At 45.5% G+C, this 13,215-nt stretch overlaps 1 protein-coding gene across 1 annotated transcript in view; it reads left to right on the top strand.

The window, feature by feature from the left end:
* The window catches only part of LOC133258790 (receptor-type tyrosine-protein phosphatase T-like), a 447,290-nt gene extending 435,016 nt beyond the window's left edge, over positions 1-12,274 (top strand). Inside the window, exon 6 of the mRNA XM_061435510.1 lies at positions 12,026-12,274. Coding sequence (XP_061291494.1) covers positions 12,026-12,274 — 249 coding nt within the window. The remainder of the gene's footprint in view (positions 1-12,025) is intronic.
* The last annotated feature ends 941 nt before the right edge of the window (positions 12,275-13,215 follow it).

Below are 13,215 nucleotides of genomic sequence, written 5' to 3'. Positions count from 1 at the left end.
CTCCAGACAAGAATACTGGAGTGGGTAGCCGTTTCTTTCTCCAGGGGATCTTCCTGACCCAGGGATGGCTCCTGCATTGGCAGGCAGATTCTTGACTGCTGAGCCACCAGGGAAGCCAGTATACTCCTTAGAAGACCCTGTCTGCTGGTGCCAGTTTTCATGGTGTTCATTTCTGCATGAAAATGGGTTTCCCTGGTGGCTCAGAGGTTAAAGCATCTGCCTGGAATGTGGGAGACCCGGGTTTGATCCCTGGGTTGGGAAGATCCCCCGGAGAAGGCAATGGCAATACATTCCAGCACTCTTGCCTGGAGAATCCCATGGAGGGAGGAGCCTGGTAGGCTATAGTCCATGGGGTTGCAGAGTTGGACACGACTGAGTGACTTCACTCACTTTCTGCATAAAAATAGACAGACAGGCTTATCCAGAAATGTGTATACATGGACTTCCCTGGTGGTCTAGTGGTTAAGAATCCACCTGCCAATGCAGGGGACACAGATTCGATCCTTGGTCCAAGAAGATTCCACGTGCCACAGAGCAACTAAGTCTGTGTACCACAGCTGCTGAGCCCATACGCCTAGAGCCTGTGCTCTGCAACAGGAGAAGCCTCCACAGTGAGAAGCCCATTCGCTGCAACTAGAGAGTAGTCCATGTGCAGCATGAAGACCCAGCACAGGCACAAATAAATAAAATCTGGGAAAAAGCAGATAAAAGCTAATTAAAGCCATGAAATTAAAAGACGCTTGCTCCTTGGAAGAAAAGCTGTGACCAACATAGACAGCATATTAAAAAGCAGAGACGTTACTTTGCCGACAAAGGTCCGTCTAGTCAAAGCTACAGTTCTTCCAGTAGTCGTGTATGGATGTGAAAGTTGGACCGTCAAAACAGCTGAGCGCCGATGACTTTGAACTCTGGTGTTGGAGAAGACTCTTGAGAGTCCCTTGGACAGCAAAGAGATCAAACCAGTCCATCCTAAAAGAAATCAGTCTTGAATATTCATTGGAAGGGCTGATACTGAAGCTCCAATACTTTGGCCACCTGATGTGACAAGCCAACTCATTAGAAAAGACCCTGATGCTGGGAAAGATTGAAGGCGGGAGGAGAAGGGGGCGACAGAGGATGAGACGGTTGGATGGTATCACCGACTCAATGGACAGGAGTTTGAGAAGGCTCCAGGAGTTGGTGATGGGCAGGGAAGCCTGGTGTGCTGCATTCCATGGGGTCGAAAGGAGTCAGACACGACTGAGTGACTGAACTGAAAGTTATAAACAAGCTCATCTTGTTCTGGGGTGATTTCTTCCTCAGGTGAAGCATGAAGTGCCACTGTCTCTGGTGCAAGAGCCTCATTCATAATTCACTGATTCCTTATGTGATGTGTTGGCCTAAGGAATTCAAACTTGTGAATTTTTAAGCATTTTTGTTTTCAAGCAGATAAACAGTGTGCATCCTGAGTGGAATGTCTAGTAAGTGAAGCAGCCTACAGTTTGGGGAACTCTTTTGAAAAAAGGGGAAAAAAAAGGACAATATTCAGAGTGAAACTAAGTGGAACCATAGTGACAGTATTATCAGTGTAGCACCATGAAAATGTACCTGGTACATCTTTTTTTGGAAAGCAATTTGGCAGGAGCTATCTAACACCTTTAAATGTACATATTCTTCCAGCAAGTAATTCCACTTTGGGGAATTTACCTAAAAAATAACCAAAGACAGAGAAAAAATTTATCTGCAAGTGTGTTCTACAGGATGAAAAATCGAAAACAACCTAAATGTCCCAACAAAAGGGGCTGGTCAAGCAAATGGGCCAGGCTATGGAAGCATAGTTAATGCCATTCTCACAATGTACATTTTAGTGAAAATAGCAAGCTATAAAACAGTATGCCCAACAGATTAATTCTGTATCAAAAAGCAACCACATGTACGCACATATTTACATAGTTTTATACATACCTGTATAAATGGACACATATAACACTATAAAACACGTATCAGAATACTTAATGATTGATTGTGATGATGGATGATGAATTTTTTTGTAATAATTTTGTTTGGCTGCACCTGGTCTCAGTTGCAGCACACAGGATCCTCAGTCTTTGCTGTGGCACGTGGGAACTCTTAGTTTCAGCATGTGAGATCTAGTTCTCTGACCAGGGATCGAACCTGGGCCCCTGGCATTGGGAGCTTGGGGTCTTCGTTACTGGATCACCAGGGAAGTCCCTACTTTCATCTTTAATCTTTTCTGTCTCATCCAAATATTCTAAAATAAATATAGGTAACTGATGTTAACAGAAAAAAAAAATGCTGTTAAAAGAGGGAAAGATGACCACCTTTTACTAGGTACAGAATATTCTAAGGATAGTAGGAGCCTTCACAGGACATAACAGAATTAGGGGTAGTTAGGCCAGCAGATGCAGGAGGTATAGGAGATGCAGGTTCGATCCCTGGGTCAGAAAGATTTCCCTGGAGAAGGGAATGGCAACCCACTCCAGTACTTTTGCCTGGGCAGTCCCATAGACGGAGGAGCCTGGTGGGCTGTAGTCCATGGGGTTGCAAAGAGTCGGACACGACTGAGCGACTGAGACCACACGCACACGCACACACACGCCAACAGAAGCGGCAGCAGTGGTCCCCATTGGGGATATGGGTTCAGTTACCCTAGCCTCCTCCGACCATCACCACCACGCTAGGTAACTGTTCATTAAGGTGGTAGAGGTTTAGAAGTATTTTTGTGTGTTGCCTGGTCTTTGTAGAAGACTGTGGCCTGTGAGATCCACACACTTCTCAGGGGCTCTGGGGCAGGGCCTGTCAGCCCCACAGCAAGGGGGACTTGCAGGCCTCCCTGCAAAGGATTCACTCCATTGGAATTCATATGGCAAATAATATCTGAAGAGTCTCAGAAATGAGGCCATGCGTCCAGAGCTTCTGCACAGATCACAGGAGGGGCGCATACATGTTTGGACAAATCACGGGCATTGTTATGGGGAGCAGACCCTAATCTGGCAGAAGAGGCTCCTGCCCTGTGAAGCCATCGGCGCGGTAGCAGCACCCCGGAGCTGATGAGATAAGCAGGCATGTCAGTCCTCTGCAGCAGATTCTTCCAGTAAACCTGTTTTTCCCGCTCCCTGAAGGGCTACCTCCTCTCCTGCTCCTCCATCATTATTTTTATTATTCCCTATACTTGGCTTTTCTGTCAGCATTTGATGATGCCGACTGCTTCCTCCTTGAAAATTTTCCTGCCCTCTTGGTCCCATCATGTGTCCGCAACTATGAAAGGTCATTGCAAGCTCATGAGTTAGCCTGCCCATTGTGCGGATGCTGGCAGAAGACACGAGACTCTTGGGTCAGAGACCAAGGACTCTGTTACTCATCCCCCAGTAGGCAGCATGAGTTTCATGTCTGCAACAGTTTCCCTTTTCCCCCACCCACACCCTCAAGTCCTGGTGGGAAGATGATGTGGGGTGGATCTGGGTGGGGTTTACACACAGCCAGTCTGTGCCATCGCCTGGGATCCCCACACTTAGGAAACCCTAGTCTTTTATTATTACCTTTGAGATCTAATTTACAAGCCATAAAGCTCAATGAGTCTACACCTGTATGGGTTTTAGTGTGTCTACAGAGTCATGGCACCATAGCCACAAGCTCGCTCTTTCCTCCTTTTCACCTGCAGGGCCCCCAGACTTTAATTCAAGTTCCTTTAGGGTGACTTAGGAGATGGACATCTAGCTGGGGTTTGGATCTGCATGGGGTTGGGTTCTCTTAGGTTCCTCTGCACCAGATGCATGGTCCTTACCTTCCTCCATCCTGTGCAACTCATCTCTGACGACTGTAGGCAACTCTGACCTGGAAATGTCCCTTCTCATGTGTGTTCTTTGCTCCTTTACTTACGAAAGCACCTTTTAAATATATATATATATATATATTTTTTTTTTTTTTTGACTTCCCTGGGGCTTAGTTGTGGCTTGTGGACTCTTCAATCTTCACTGAAGCTTGTGAGATCTTTTTTTAGTTGTGGCATGTGGGATCTGGTTCCCTGTGGTACCAGGGATCCAACCTGGGCCGTCTGCACTGGGAGCATGGAGTCTTAGCCACTGGACCACCAGGGGAGTCCCTGCTCCTTTAATTCCTGATATCTTGTCTTCAGCATTTTCCCTCGGCCCACTCCCTATTTATGTACATCGGGATTTGAGCCAGCTCACCCCTGCCCTGGCACACGGGCGCTGGGAGGAAGAGTGGTGGGCCTGCTTCTTGCCCTCAGGGAACTTTCCTTTCAACAGTGGAGACAGACGTTAAGCAACTAGTCACGGACTTAAATGTTTCATCACACATGTGACGAGGATCCCAGGGGGTGAAAGAGTCTGCTGAGGAGGTAGGGAGTAGGGAGGGGTGGGAGTACTATGAGTCTCAGAGAAGCACCCTTGGAAGAAGTGGCCTGTGAGCAGAGTTCAGAAAGGTGAACCGAAAATAATCAAAGGGCCATCAGGCCACCCAGGGCGATAGCCCGTGCACAGACCCTTCACCACCGGCTCATCCTCTTTGTTCAGGGCTGACGGATCCCTGTGGGGCTTCTGCCAGGACCTTCCTGCCGCTGCAGGAACTCCGAACCCAGAAATCAACCTGAACTGGGCAGTCAGCCATGCGTGCAGTGGTCCCTTGGGAGGTCTTGAACATAGCTAATCAAAAATGATTTATGTCCACTTCAATTTCTTTTAACTTTTAATAAAGAATAATCAAAAGCTATTCTGTAGAGATTTCCAAAGAGGTACAAATATGGTCTTAAGAGAATCAATGGGCCAGATTTTAGCAAGTTGCTAAATGTCATGCTATTGAAGCAAGCAGTGTGACTAGAAAAGAATTTTCATCACGAATGAATTGTGGGAATTTCACCTAAATATTTTCTAGCCAGGAGATTTCTGGAGCAATTGGAGTAATTTTCAACTGGAAATGGTGGCCTCATTTTACATGGGTGTTTGCACGCACTCACGGCTCTAGGAGCTCAAATCAGCACACAGGAGGCTTCCAGGATCTGAGTGTTAGAATACCTCCTGTAAGACAGGCATAATGTCAGTTGCACAGTTTCCTCTTATTAAAGACAGTAATGTTTCCACTTCTGCCGATTATAAATCAATTGCAAGCCTGCATGCACTCCCTGTAATAATGACAGCCGTTTTTGCAGGCTGTGCCTTATCTCTTTGTGAAGAGAATAATGTCCTGACACAGGAGCAGAGACGATGGGGAATTGCAGAATGGCAAGGCCATTATAGCTACCTTGATAGCTAATCAGGTGGTATGAAAACAGCAGAGTCTCCCTGGCTTTTCAGGTGCTTTTCTTGTCTTCCTTTCTAGATAGTTCCTGAAGATAGAGGGGTTTTCGCCTGGGTGTAAAAGGATGTACAAATGCCACTGGGTCAGAAATGTTCCGATTTAGGCCTTTGCAACCCCTGCTCTTGCAGAGTCTGTGCTCTCAGAACAAGCCGACTTATTCCATGTAACACAAAACAAACTAAGGGAAGGTGGAATTCGAATTGTTTTAAAAGAGAAACAGATGGAAGAGGCGAAAGGGAAAACGATTTCTAAAGGAATTGTTGCCACCATGGGAGAGACATGGGTATAAAAATGGGATTAAGCAGGACTACCAGTGAGCCTACAAAAATGCCTTTGTTCAGCTTAGAACACACGTGCCCTCCTGGATGGATAGATTGGAAAAAGCTTCCCTGTCTGGGCATGTGCAGCCCCAAGGAATATAGCAGGCAGACAGAGCCTTTGGGCAAAGGAAACAGGTAACTCTTCTCCAGGTGGATTTGGTCCGCCTGTGGTCGCGACTCCTGCTTTGCCAATAGAGCAGTGTCTGGACTGGGGTGCCACACCCGTGGTCCCTGGCTCGACATCTTTGGTGTGGTGACCAGTCGCTCAACCTCAGGAAGTGGCCTGGATTTAAGGAATGTTTACATGTTTCGTGGTATTATTTGGACCCTTGCTTAACAATGAGGGACTTAAGATGACATTAGCCTTCAAGTCTTGGAGATGTAGGACAAGGCCAGCAGACTCAGCGTCACTCTGGAACTTGTTATAAATGCAGATTATCTCGGACTTCCCTGGTGGTCCAGTGGTTAAGGATCCATCTGCCAGTACAGGGGACACGGGTTTGATCCCTGATCCGGGAAGATTCCACTTGCCACGGAGCAACTAAGCCCACAACTAATGAGTCCACGTGCCTGGAGCCCGTGCTCCTCTTTAAGAGAAGCCACAGCAATGAGAAGCCTGCCTACCACAACCAGAGAAAGCCTAGGTGCAGCAAAGATGACCCAGCGCAGCCAAAAAATAAATTTTTTTGAAAATTAAGTGCAGAATGTCTAGCCTCACTCCTGACCTACTGAGTCACCTTGGAGGTGATTCTTATGTATGCTAACGTTTGAGAGCCACTGCTTTAGACTGATAGAGTTGGGATAAGAAAACCCCAGACTGGTAGCACATTGGCTATGGTGTCCCTTAATAATATATCCAGAAAGTCTGCTAACCAGGAATTCAGGAAGATGTTTTGCTCCTCCCCACACAGATATTTCTGACTTTGAGACTCCCAAGGTTTCTAGAAAGCTAGGTATCTATCACATCGTTTCCCAAACTGTATTCAGTGGGGCAGTACTTTCCTGCAGGATGGCATGTGATGTTCTTTAAACAAGCAAATGAGTTTCTGCAGCACTGAACACTACCCTCCTCACAGTGTTGCAGGGTAACTGTGCACTGTCGTGTACTGGCCAGCAGCTGGCCGATGTGATTAAGGCCTCAGTGTCTAGAATCAGATCACTTGGGTCCACATCCTAACTCCAGCATCATTCCACAGAGTCTCGTAAGGTTTTGTTCCTCGTCCTATGGTTCATGGACTAGCATCATTGACAAGACTTGGAAACTTGCTGGAAATGAAGCATATCAAGGGATTTTCATGGTGGTCCAGTGGTTAAGACTCCACACTCCCATTGCAGTGGGCCAGGGTTCAATTCCCGGTGAGGAAACTAGATCCTGCCTGCCCAGACTAAAGATCCTTTGTGCTGCAACCAAGACCCAGCTCAGCCAAATAAATAAATTTTAAAAAATGAATTATGTCAAGTAATTCACAGACTCGAGGAATCAGAGTCTACATTTTTAATGAGATTCCCTAAGTGGTCTGTATGCACATTAATATGAAAAGTACTATTTTAAATCATTCAAAAAACTATGATCATGGAATCTGGTCCCATCACGTCATGGCAAATAGATGGGGGAAAATGGAAGCAGTGACAGATTTTATTTTCTTGGACTCCAGAATCACTGCGGACAATGACTGCAGCCATGAAATTAAAAGGTGCTTGCTCCTTGGGAGAAAAACTATGATCAACCTAGACAGCATATTAAAAAGCAGACACATTACTTTGCCAACAAAGGTCCATCTAGTCAAAGCTGTGGTTTTTCCAGTAGTCATGTATGGATGTGAGAGTTGGACTATTAAAAAAAAAGCTGAGCGCCAAAGAATTGATGCTTTTGAACTGTGGTGTTGGAGAAGACTCCAACTTATTGGACTGCAAGGAGATCCAACCAGTCCATCCTAAAGGAAATCAGTCCTGAATATTCATTGGAAGGACTGATGCTGAAACTCCAATACTTGGGCCACCTGATGCAAAGAACTGACTCATTTGAAAAGACCCTGATGCTGGGAAAGATTGAAGGCAGGAGGAGAAGGGGACAATAGAGGATGAGATGGTTGGATGGCACCACCGAGTCAATGGACATGAGTTTGAGTAGACCCCGAGAGTTGGTGATGGACAGGGAGGCCTGGCGTGCTGCAGTCCATGGGGTTGCAAAGATTCAGACACAATGTAGTGACTGAACAATGACAACAATTCTAAATCATGCCATTTGACCTCTCTCTGCCTCAGTTTCCTCATTTGAGAAATAGCAATATTCTTAGGACTTATTTCATGCCTTATCATGCATCAGAATCACCCAGAGGGTTTTTGAAAGCAAAAGTGTCCTTCCCCCACCCTCATAGTGTTCCTGGTTTATTAGGTCCGGTGTGGGGACAGAAAATTTGCATTTCTAGCAAGTTCCAAGGACTGCTAATGCAGTGAGTCTGGGCACCATCCTTGGAGAACCACCACTCTAGATTATTCTAAGAGCGTTGCTCATTCTCTGCTGACCATGTTTTCTTCCTTGAAGGATGCTATTTTAATACTTGACTTTATGTTTATGTTTTGCCCTTTTTGCTGTTTTGTTGGAATCTTAGCCCTGGCCTATAAATTCTTCTGGGCAGAAATTATACCTTCCACACTCCACACTCTCTTATTTTTTGTTTTGTTAAATAATGAGTACATTTCCAGTGTGATTAATAATAGAATGAGGGAAAGGGAAAAGACAACTCAGATTACCAACCCCAATAAACAGCCTCCACAAATGTATAGCAGCCCTCGAATTCTCATTAAAATGAACATTTCTCCCAGGTTCCCAGGTCACACTGATGCTGTTAGTCTGTGCCCCGCCATTTGAAAAGGACTTCTCCTAGGAACTTTAGGTGGATTAAGCATAGGCCACTTAACACAATTCCTGACACAGACTGAGCATTCAGCTATGTACGTTAATGTGACTTCTACTTAATAAACACTCAGACGAATCCCATGCTTTGAACAAAATATTTACCAAACTCTGTTATGGAACTTTATTCACAGGGGATATATTGACTTTTCAGAGGAAGCAGTGTGTTATTGCAGGGGTGCTTGAGCTTCCCCTGTTGTCAGCGTTCTATGGAAATCAGTTCCTAGTCTCTCTCTCTTTAAAAAACTTTTTGAACATAGATTCAGGAGCAGACAACCAGCAAATCTCAAGGCAGTGGCTCATGGGCTTTCCAGAGACCCTATGGGAGGAGGGCATGGCAACCCACTCCAGTATTCTTGCCTGAAGAATCCCACAGACAGAGGAGCCTGGCAGGCTACAGTCCATGGGGTCACAGAGAGTCGGGCACGACTGAAGCGGCTTAGCACGTATGCTCGTATAGAGTACTGGCGGAAGAGGCAGAGATAGGAAGGTGCTGGGTAGAATGGAGCAAAGTATGCTTTACGAGCCAGTGCCCCCAGACCATGCTTCTGTCTGGGGAACCCAACCTAAGACACTGTTTTGAGTGCCCACTGGGAAATTGATTCAGTTGAGTCATCGACTAGAAGATGATTCGTTTTATAACAGATATAGCTCTCCAACACTTGCCACAAGAAGAGGCGTGCCTGGAACTTTCGGAGGAAGGGTGTACTAAGGATGAAAAATATTAGAGGCGGCAAAAGAAGACTTCCAACAAGATGAAGCGGTAACATGGGCCTAAGGGTTTCGTAGAATTTTCCACAGGCTTCAGCGTGCACCATCTGTGTCCTGCACCTCTCTGGCTTTTCCCAGGACTTTGACTTCCCCTCACTGTCCTGCTCTTTCTGAGCATCCTAGCATCTGAATCCCTGTGCACTTACATGGCATTTAATGTCATGGCTGGAAAGCTTTACTCTCTCCCCTTGTCTCCGGGCTGTGGTCCACTTCAGGCTTTTGGCATCCCACCTGTGTCCACTCAAACCTATCCATTACCTGGGGGCTGAGGTTTCTGAGTCCTTTCCTGCACAATAAAATTTCCCTTTGTTTTCTCCCCTTTTCTTCTCTGCCTCTGTCTGGGGCTGATGGTGGCTGATACTTGTGCTTCTTACTCATTCTCTCTGCTTTAAATCCCTTCTCCGTGTTGCCCCAGCATTCTGGCCTCTGAGCCTCTCACCATCCCTGGTCTTCTGGAACCCTTTGCGATCTCTGCCTCAGGGCTCCTCCTGGGTGACTGCTCAGTCGCCTTGACCTTGAGCCTCTGCTTGCCCTTGCGTGTGGGCTCATCTCTCTGAACCTCACCTCCACGGCTCCTTGCCCCGGTCCATCACAGCGCTGTTGCCTTTCATGGCTCTGGGCCCTCAGCTCGTCCCTGTCCGGCTGTTGCCTGCTCCCAATATGACAAATGTGATTATCAAAAGGCCTGTTTTTCCAGAGATTTTATAAGACAACCCACAATTTCTTATTCTTCCATGGGAGAAAGCCTGGTGGTTTGAGGAGCTAAACAGAAAAAATGTAAATGGTTCAAGGGGATGCACTTAATCCTCGCTGGAATCTGACATCATTAAGAAGAAAAGTGAAATAATCCTGGAGGAGACATCAACATAAGACTTAAACGTGAAAAAATGAATATTTTTGCACTTAATGAGTCCTTTGCTGTTTGTGTTAATTCCTTATTACTGATGTAACAAGTTCTGCAAACTGAGTGGATTGAAACAATGGAAGTGTATTACTTTACAGTTGTGGAGATCAGAAGTCAGAAATGGGTCTTATGGGCTAAAATCAAGGTGTCAGTGGGCTGTGCTCCTTCTGGAGGTTCCAGGGGAGAATCTCTCCCCTTACCTTTCCCAGTTTCTGGGGGCCACCCCGCCCTGCATTCCTTGGCTCATGGTTCCTTCCTTCATCTTAAGGAGGTCACACCACTCTGACCTCTGCCTCTGTCGCCACGTCTCTTTCTCTGACTTTGACCATCCAGCCTTCCTCTTCTCCATATAAGTCCTTTTGTTTGATTCGGAATCTCTCTCCATCTCAACATCCGTAATCACATCTTCAGAATCCCTTTTACTATGTAAAGTGGTGTATCTGCAGGCTCTAAGGATTAGAACATAGACATCTTTGAAGGGTTGTTATCCACTTTACCCCACTTCACCTCTAATTTCATGGTTAATTTAGAGCAGCTATCCCCCAGCTTTTAGGCACCAACGACTAGTTTTGTGAAAAGCAAGTTTTTCCACAGACCTTGGGGCTGGGGGTGTGGTTTCAGGATGATCCAAGCACATTCCAGCTATTGTGCACTCTATTTCTATTATTATTAGATTAGTTTCACTTCAGATCATCGGGCATTAGATCCCAGAGGTTGGGGACCCTTGATTTAGAGAGCTCCACTGACACCAGAATATGCTTCAGGTCAAATGTTTTCCATGCCTTCTCATTTATTGGTCACAATAACTCCATAAAGCAAGCCCCAGTATCAGAGCCATGGTTTAAAGGAGGAGCTGAAGGCCAGAGAAATGAAGTTGCCTGCCTGAGTTTGCACAAATGGTATTCACTTGCACTTCTTTTCCTAGCAGTTATTGTAACTTGCTACTGTGAAACAGGGACTTTTTCATACCCAGAATATCACATCTAAGATTCAGGATTGTAAAGACAAAAATGTTGTATTAAAAATGTTAATTCTAGAAATGTTTATCAAGTCAAGAGGCATCAGGGCATGGTGCTGGAGATGAAAAGACCAAAGTCCTGCCCTTGGGCAGCTCACAGTCTATTGAGGGGAACATTTGTTGGAAAAATTGCATGGCAAGCTTGCACCATACATAGGAGAGTGAGGAGCTTTCGAGAAGGTGGTGTGACAGTCAAGGGCACTTACTGGAGATGCCAATGAGCTGCACCTGGGCTTAAAGGCAGCGAGAGTATCTCCAGGCAGACAGGAGGCTTCAGGCAGTGGAAGCAGCATATGCCAAGGAGGAGAGGTGTTGAAAAGCCCCCATCCACACTGTGCCTGGGGGACAGATTGGTCCACGTAGGGGGCACGCAGGACCTGTGGCTGGGGTACCAGCATGCCAGCTGTTTATTGCCACTTTGTGGGCTATGTTTTCACTGACTTACCTGAGTCTGCTCTTGGGGATACCCTGTGGGTTTTGCTTAAGAGATGAACAAAAATGGGAGGAAGCTTAAAGGGCTAAGTGCCAACCTTATATGCAGATGAGCAAGGAGCCAAGGTGTTTAGAAGGGGCTGTGTCCTCTCTTCCTATGGGCAGGCAGCTGCCCTCTCACATCAGCTCCCTAGCAAAGTTTATTCTTGAATCATGTCACCTACCGATACCAGCAATGGAGACTCATTATGGAAAGTCATGGGCCCCGGGGGTGTGGGGGTGGGTGGAGCTTCCACGCTGGGAGCCTGTGATACTATGATTTCTCCCTCCTTTCCTCTGTCCTGCAGCAATGGAATGGAAGGGACACGGCCCTCATGGTCACCCGTGTGGTCAACCACAGGCGTTTCTCGGCAACAGTCAGTGTGGCAGACACGACCCAGCGGAGTGTGAGCAAGTATCGCTGTGTGATCCGCTCTGACGGTGGCTCCGGTGTGTCTAACTACGCTGAGCTGATCGTGAAAGGTGAGTGCCGCCACCCATGTGGTTGGTCTCATAGGGATCCTTTGGCCCCAAGCTTGCATGGTGGGAAGAGCTAAGACTGCTGTTTTCTTATCTGTGGTTCCTTCACTCATTCCATAGAATGAAACAGCTTTAAATTCTCCCCATCAACCCACTTCAAAAAAAATAAATAAATAAAGTTACTGTAAAATCATGCAATATTTCACTGTCATTCAAAGTTGAGTCTTAGATGTAAGATCTGTACATGAAAGCTTATGGGATGGATGACATGGAAGACATCTCCAAATTTGGCTTTTTTTTTTTTTTTTTTTTTGCATTTAAATTTAGAGTGAGCCAATGTCCTTGTGCTTGGGTGGCATTCTGTTACAGTGATCAAGAAAACAATTGTTTCTAAGGGATATTTTATTGAAAACTCGATATCGTGACAATATTTTAGAAGGACTTTTGAAATAAATAACCCCCACCCTACTGACTTTGAATCAATTTTTTCCCAGTTTTCTTGTTCACCTTGAGGAATCTTTGATGTGTTTTTCCATGAAAATATGTACATTGTCCCTTTTCTGCTCTTTCAAGGAGCCGGATATTCCATTCATTTTAAAAAGACTCCATAATCTTTGTTACAGTGCTTAATGGTTGTGTGCTATTTCATCAAGTTCATCATAATCATCCTATTTTTAAAAATCTCTGTCATCATTTAGATAATTCCAGGTGTTTTTGTTTTTATCTTTCCTTTGTGCGTGCAACAATTAACACCTCAATTGAGTTCTTCTGAAGAGAATATTTTTATTCTGCCAAACCAGATTATTTCCTTGGATAAATTCCCTAGAGGTAGAGTTGTTAGGCCAGAGAATATGAGCATCTTTATGGATTTTTCTTTGTGTTGCAATATTGCTTTTGAAAAAAAGAAGGTTGACAGCTTATACTGGAAACCAGCAGTGTATGGATGCTCTCATTTTCCAGCGTTATGTTCACCGGGTAAAATTTTAATATAACGTAATTTAGTGAATGAAACAGTGGA

Source organism: Bos javanicus, chromosome 13 (assembly GCF_032452875.1).
Source record: "Bos javanicus breed banteng chromosome 13, ARS-OSU_banteng_1.0, whole genome shotgun sequence".
Lineage (NCBI taxonomy): Eukaryota > Metazoa > Chordata > Mammalia > Artiodactyla > Bovidae > Bos > Bos javanicus.
Note: the sequence above shows the minus strand (reverse complement) of the source record. Positions and strands in the feature narration are given on the sequence as shown.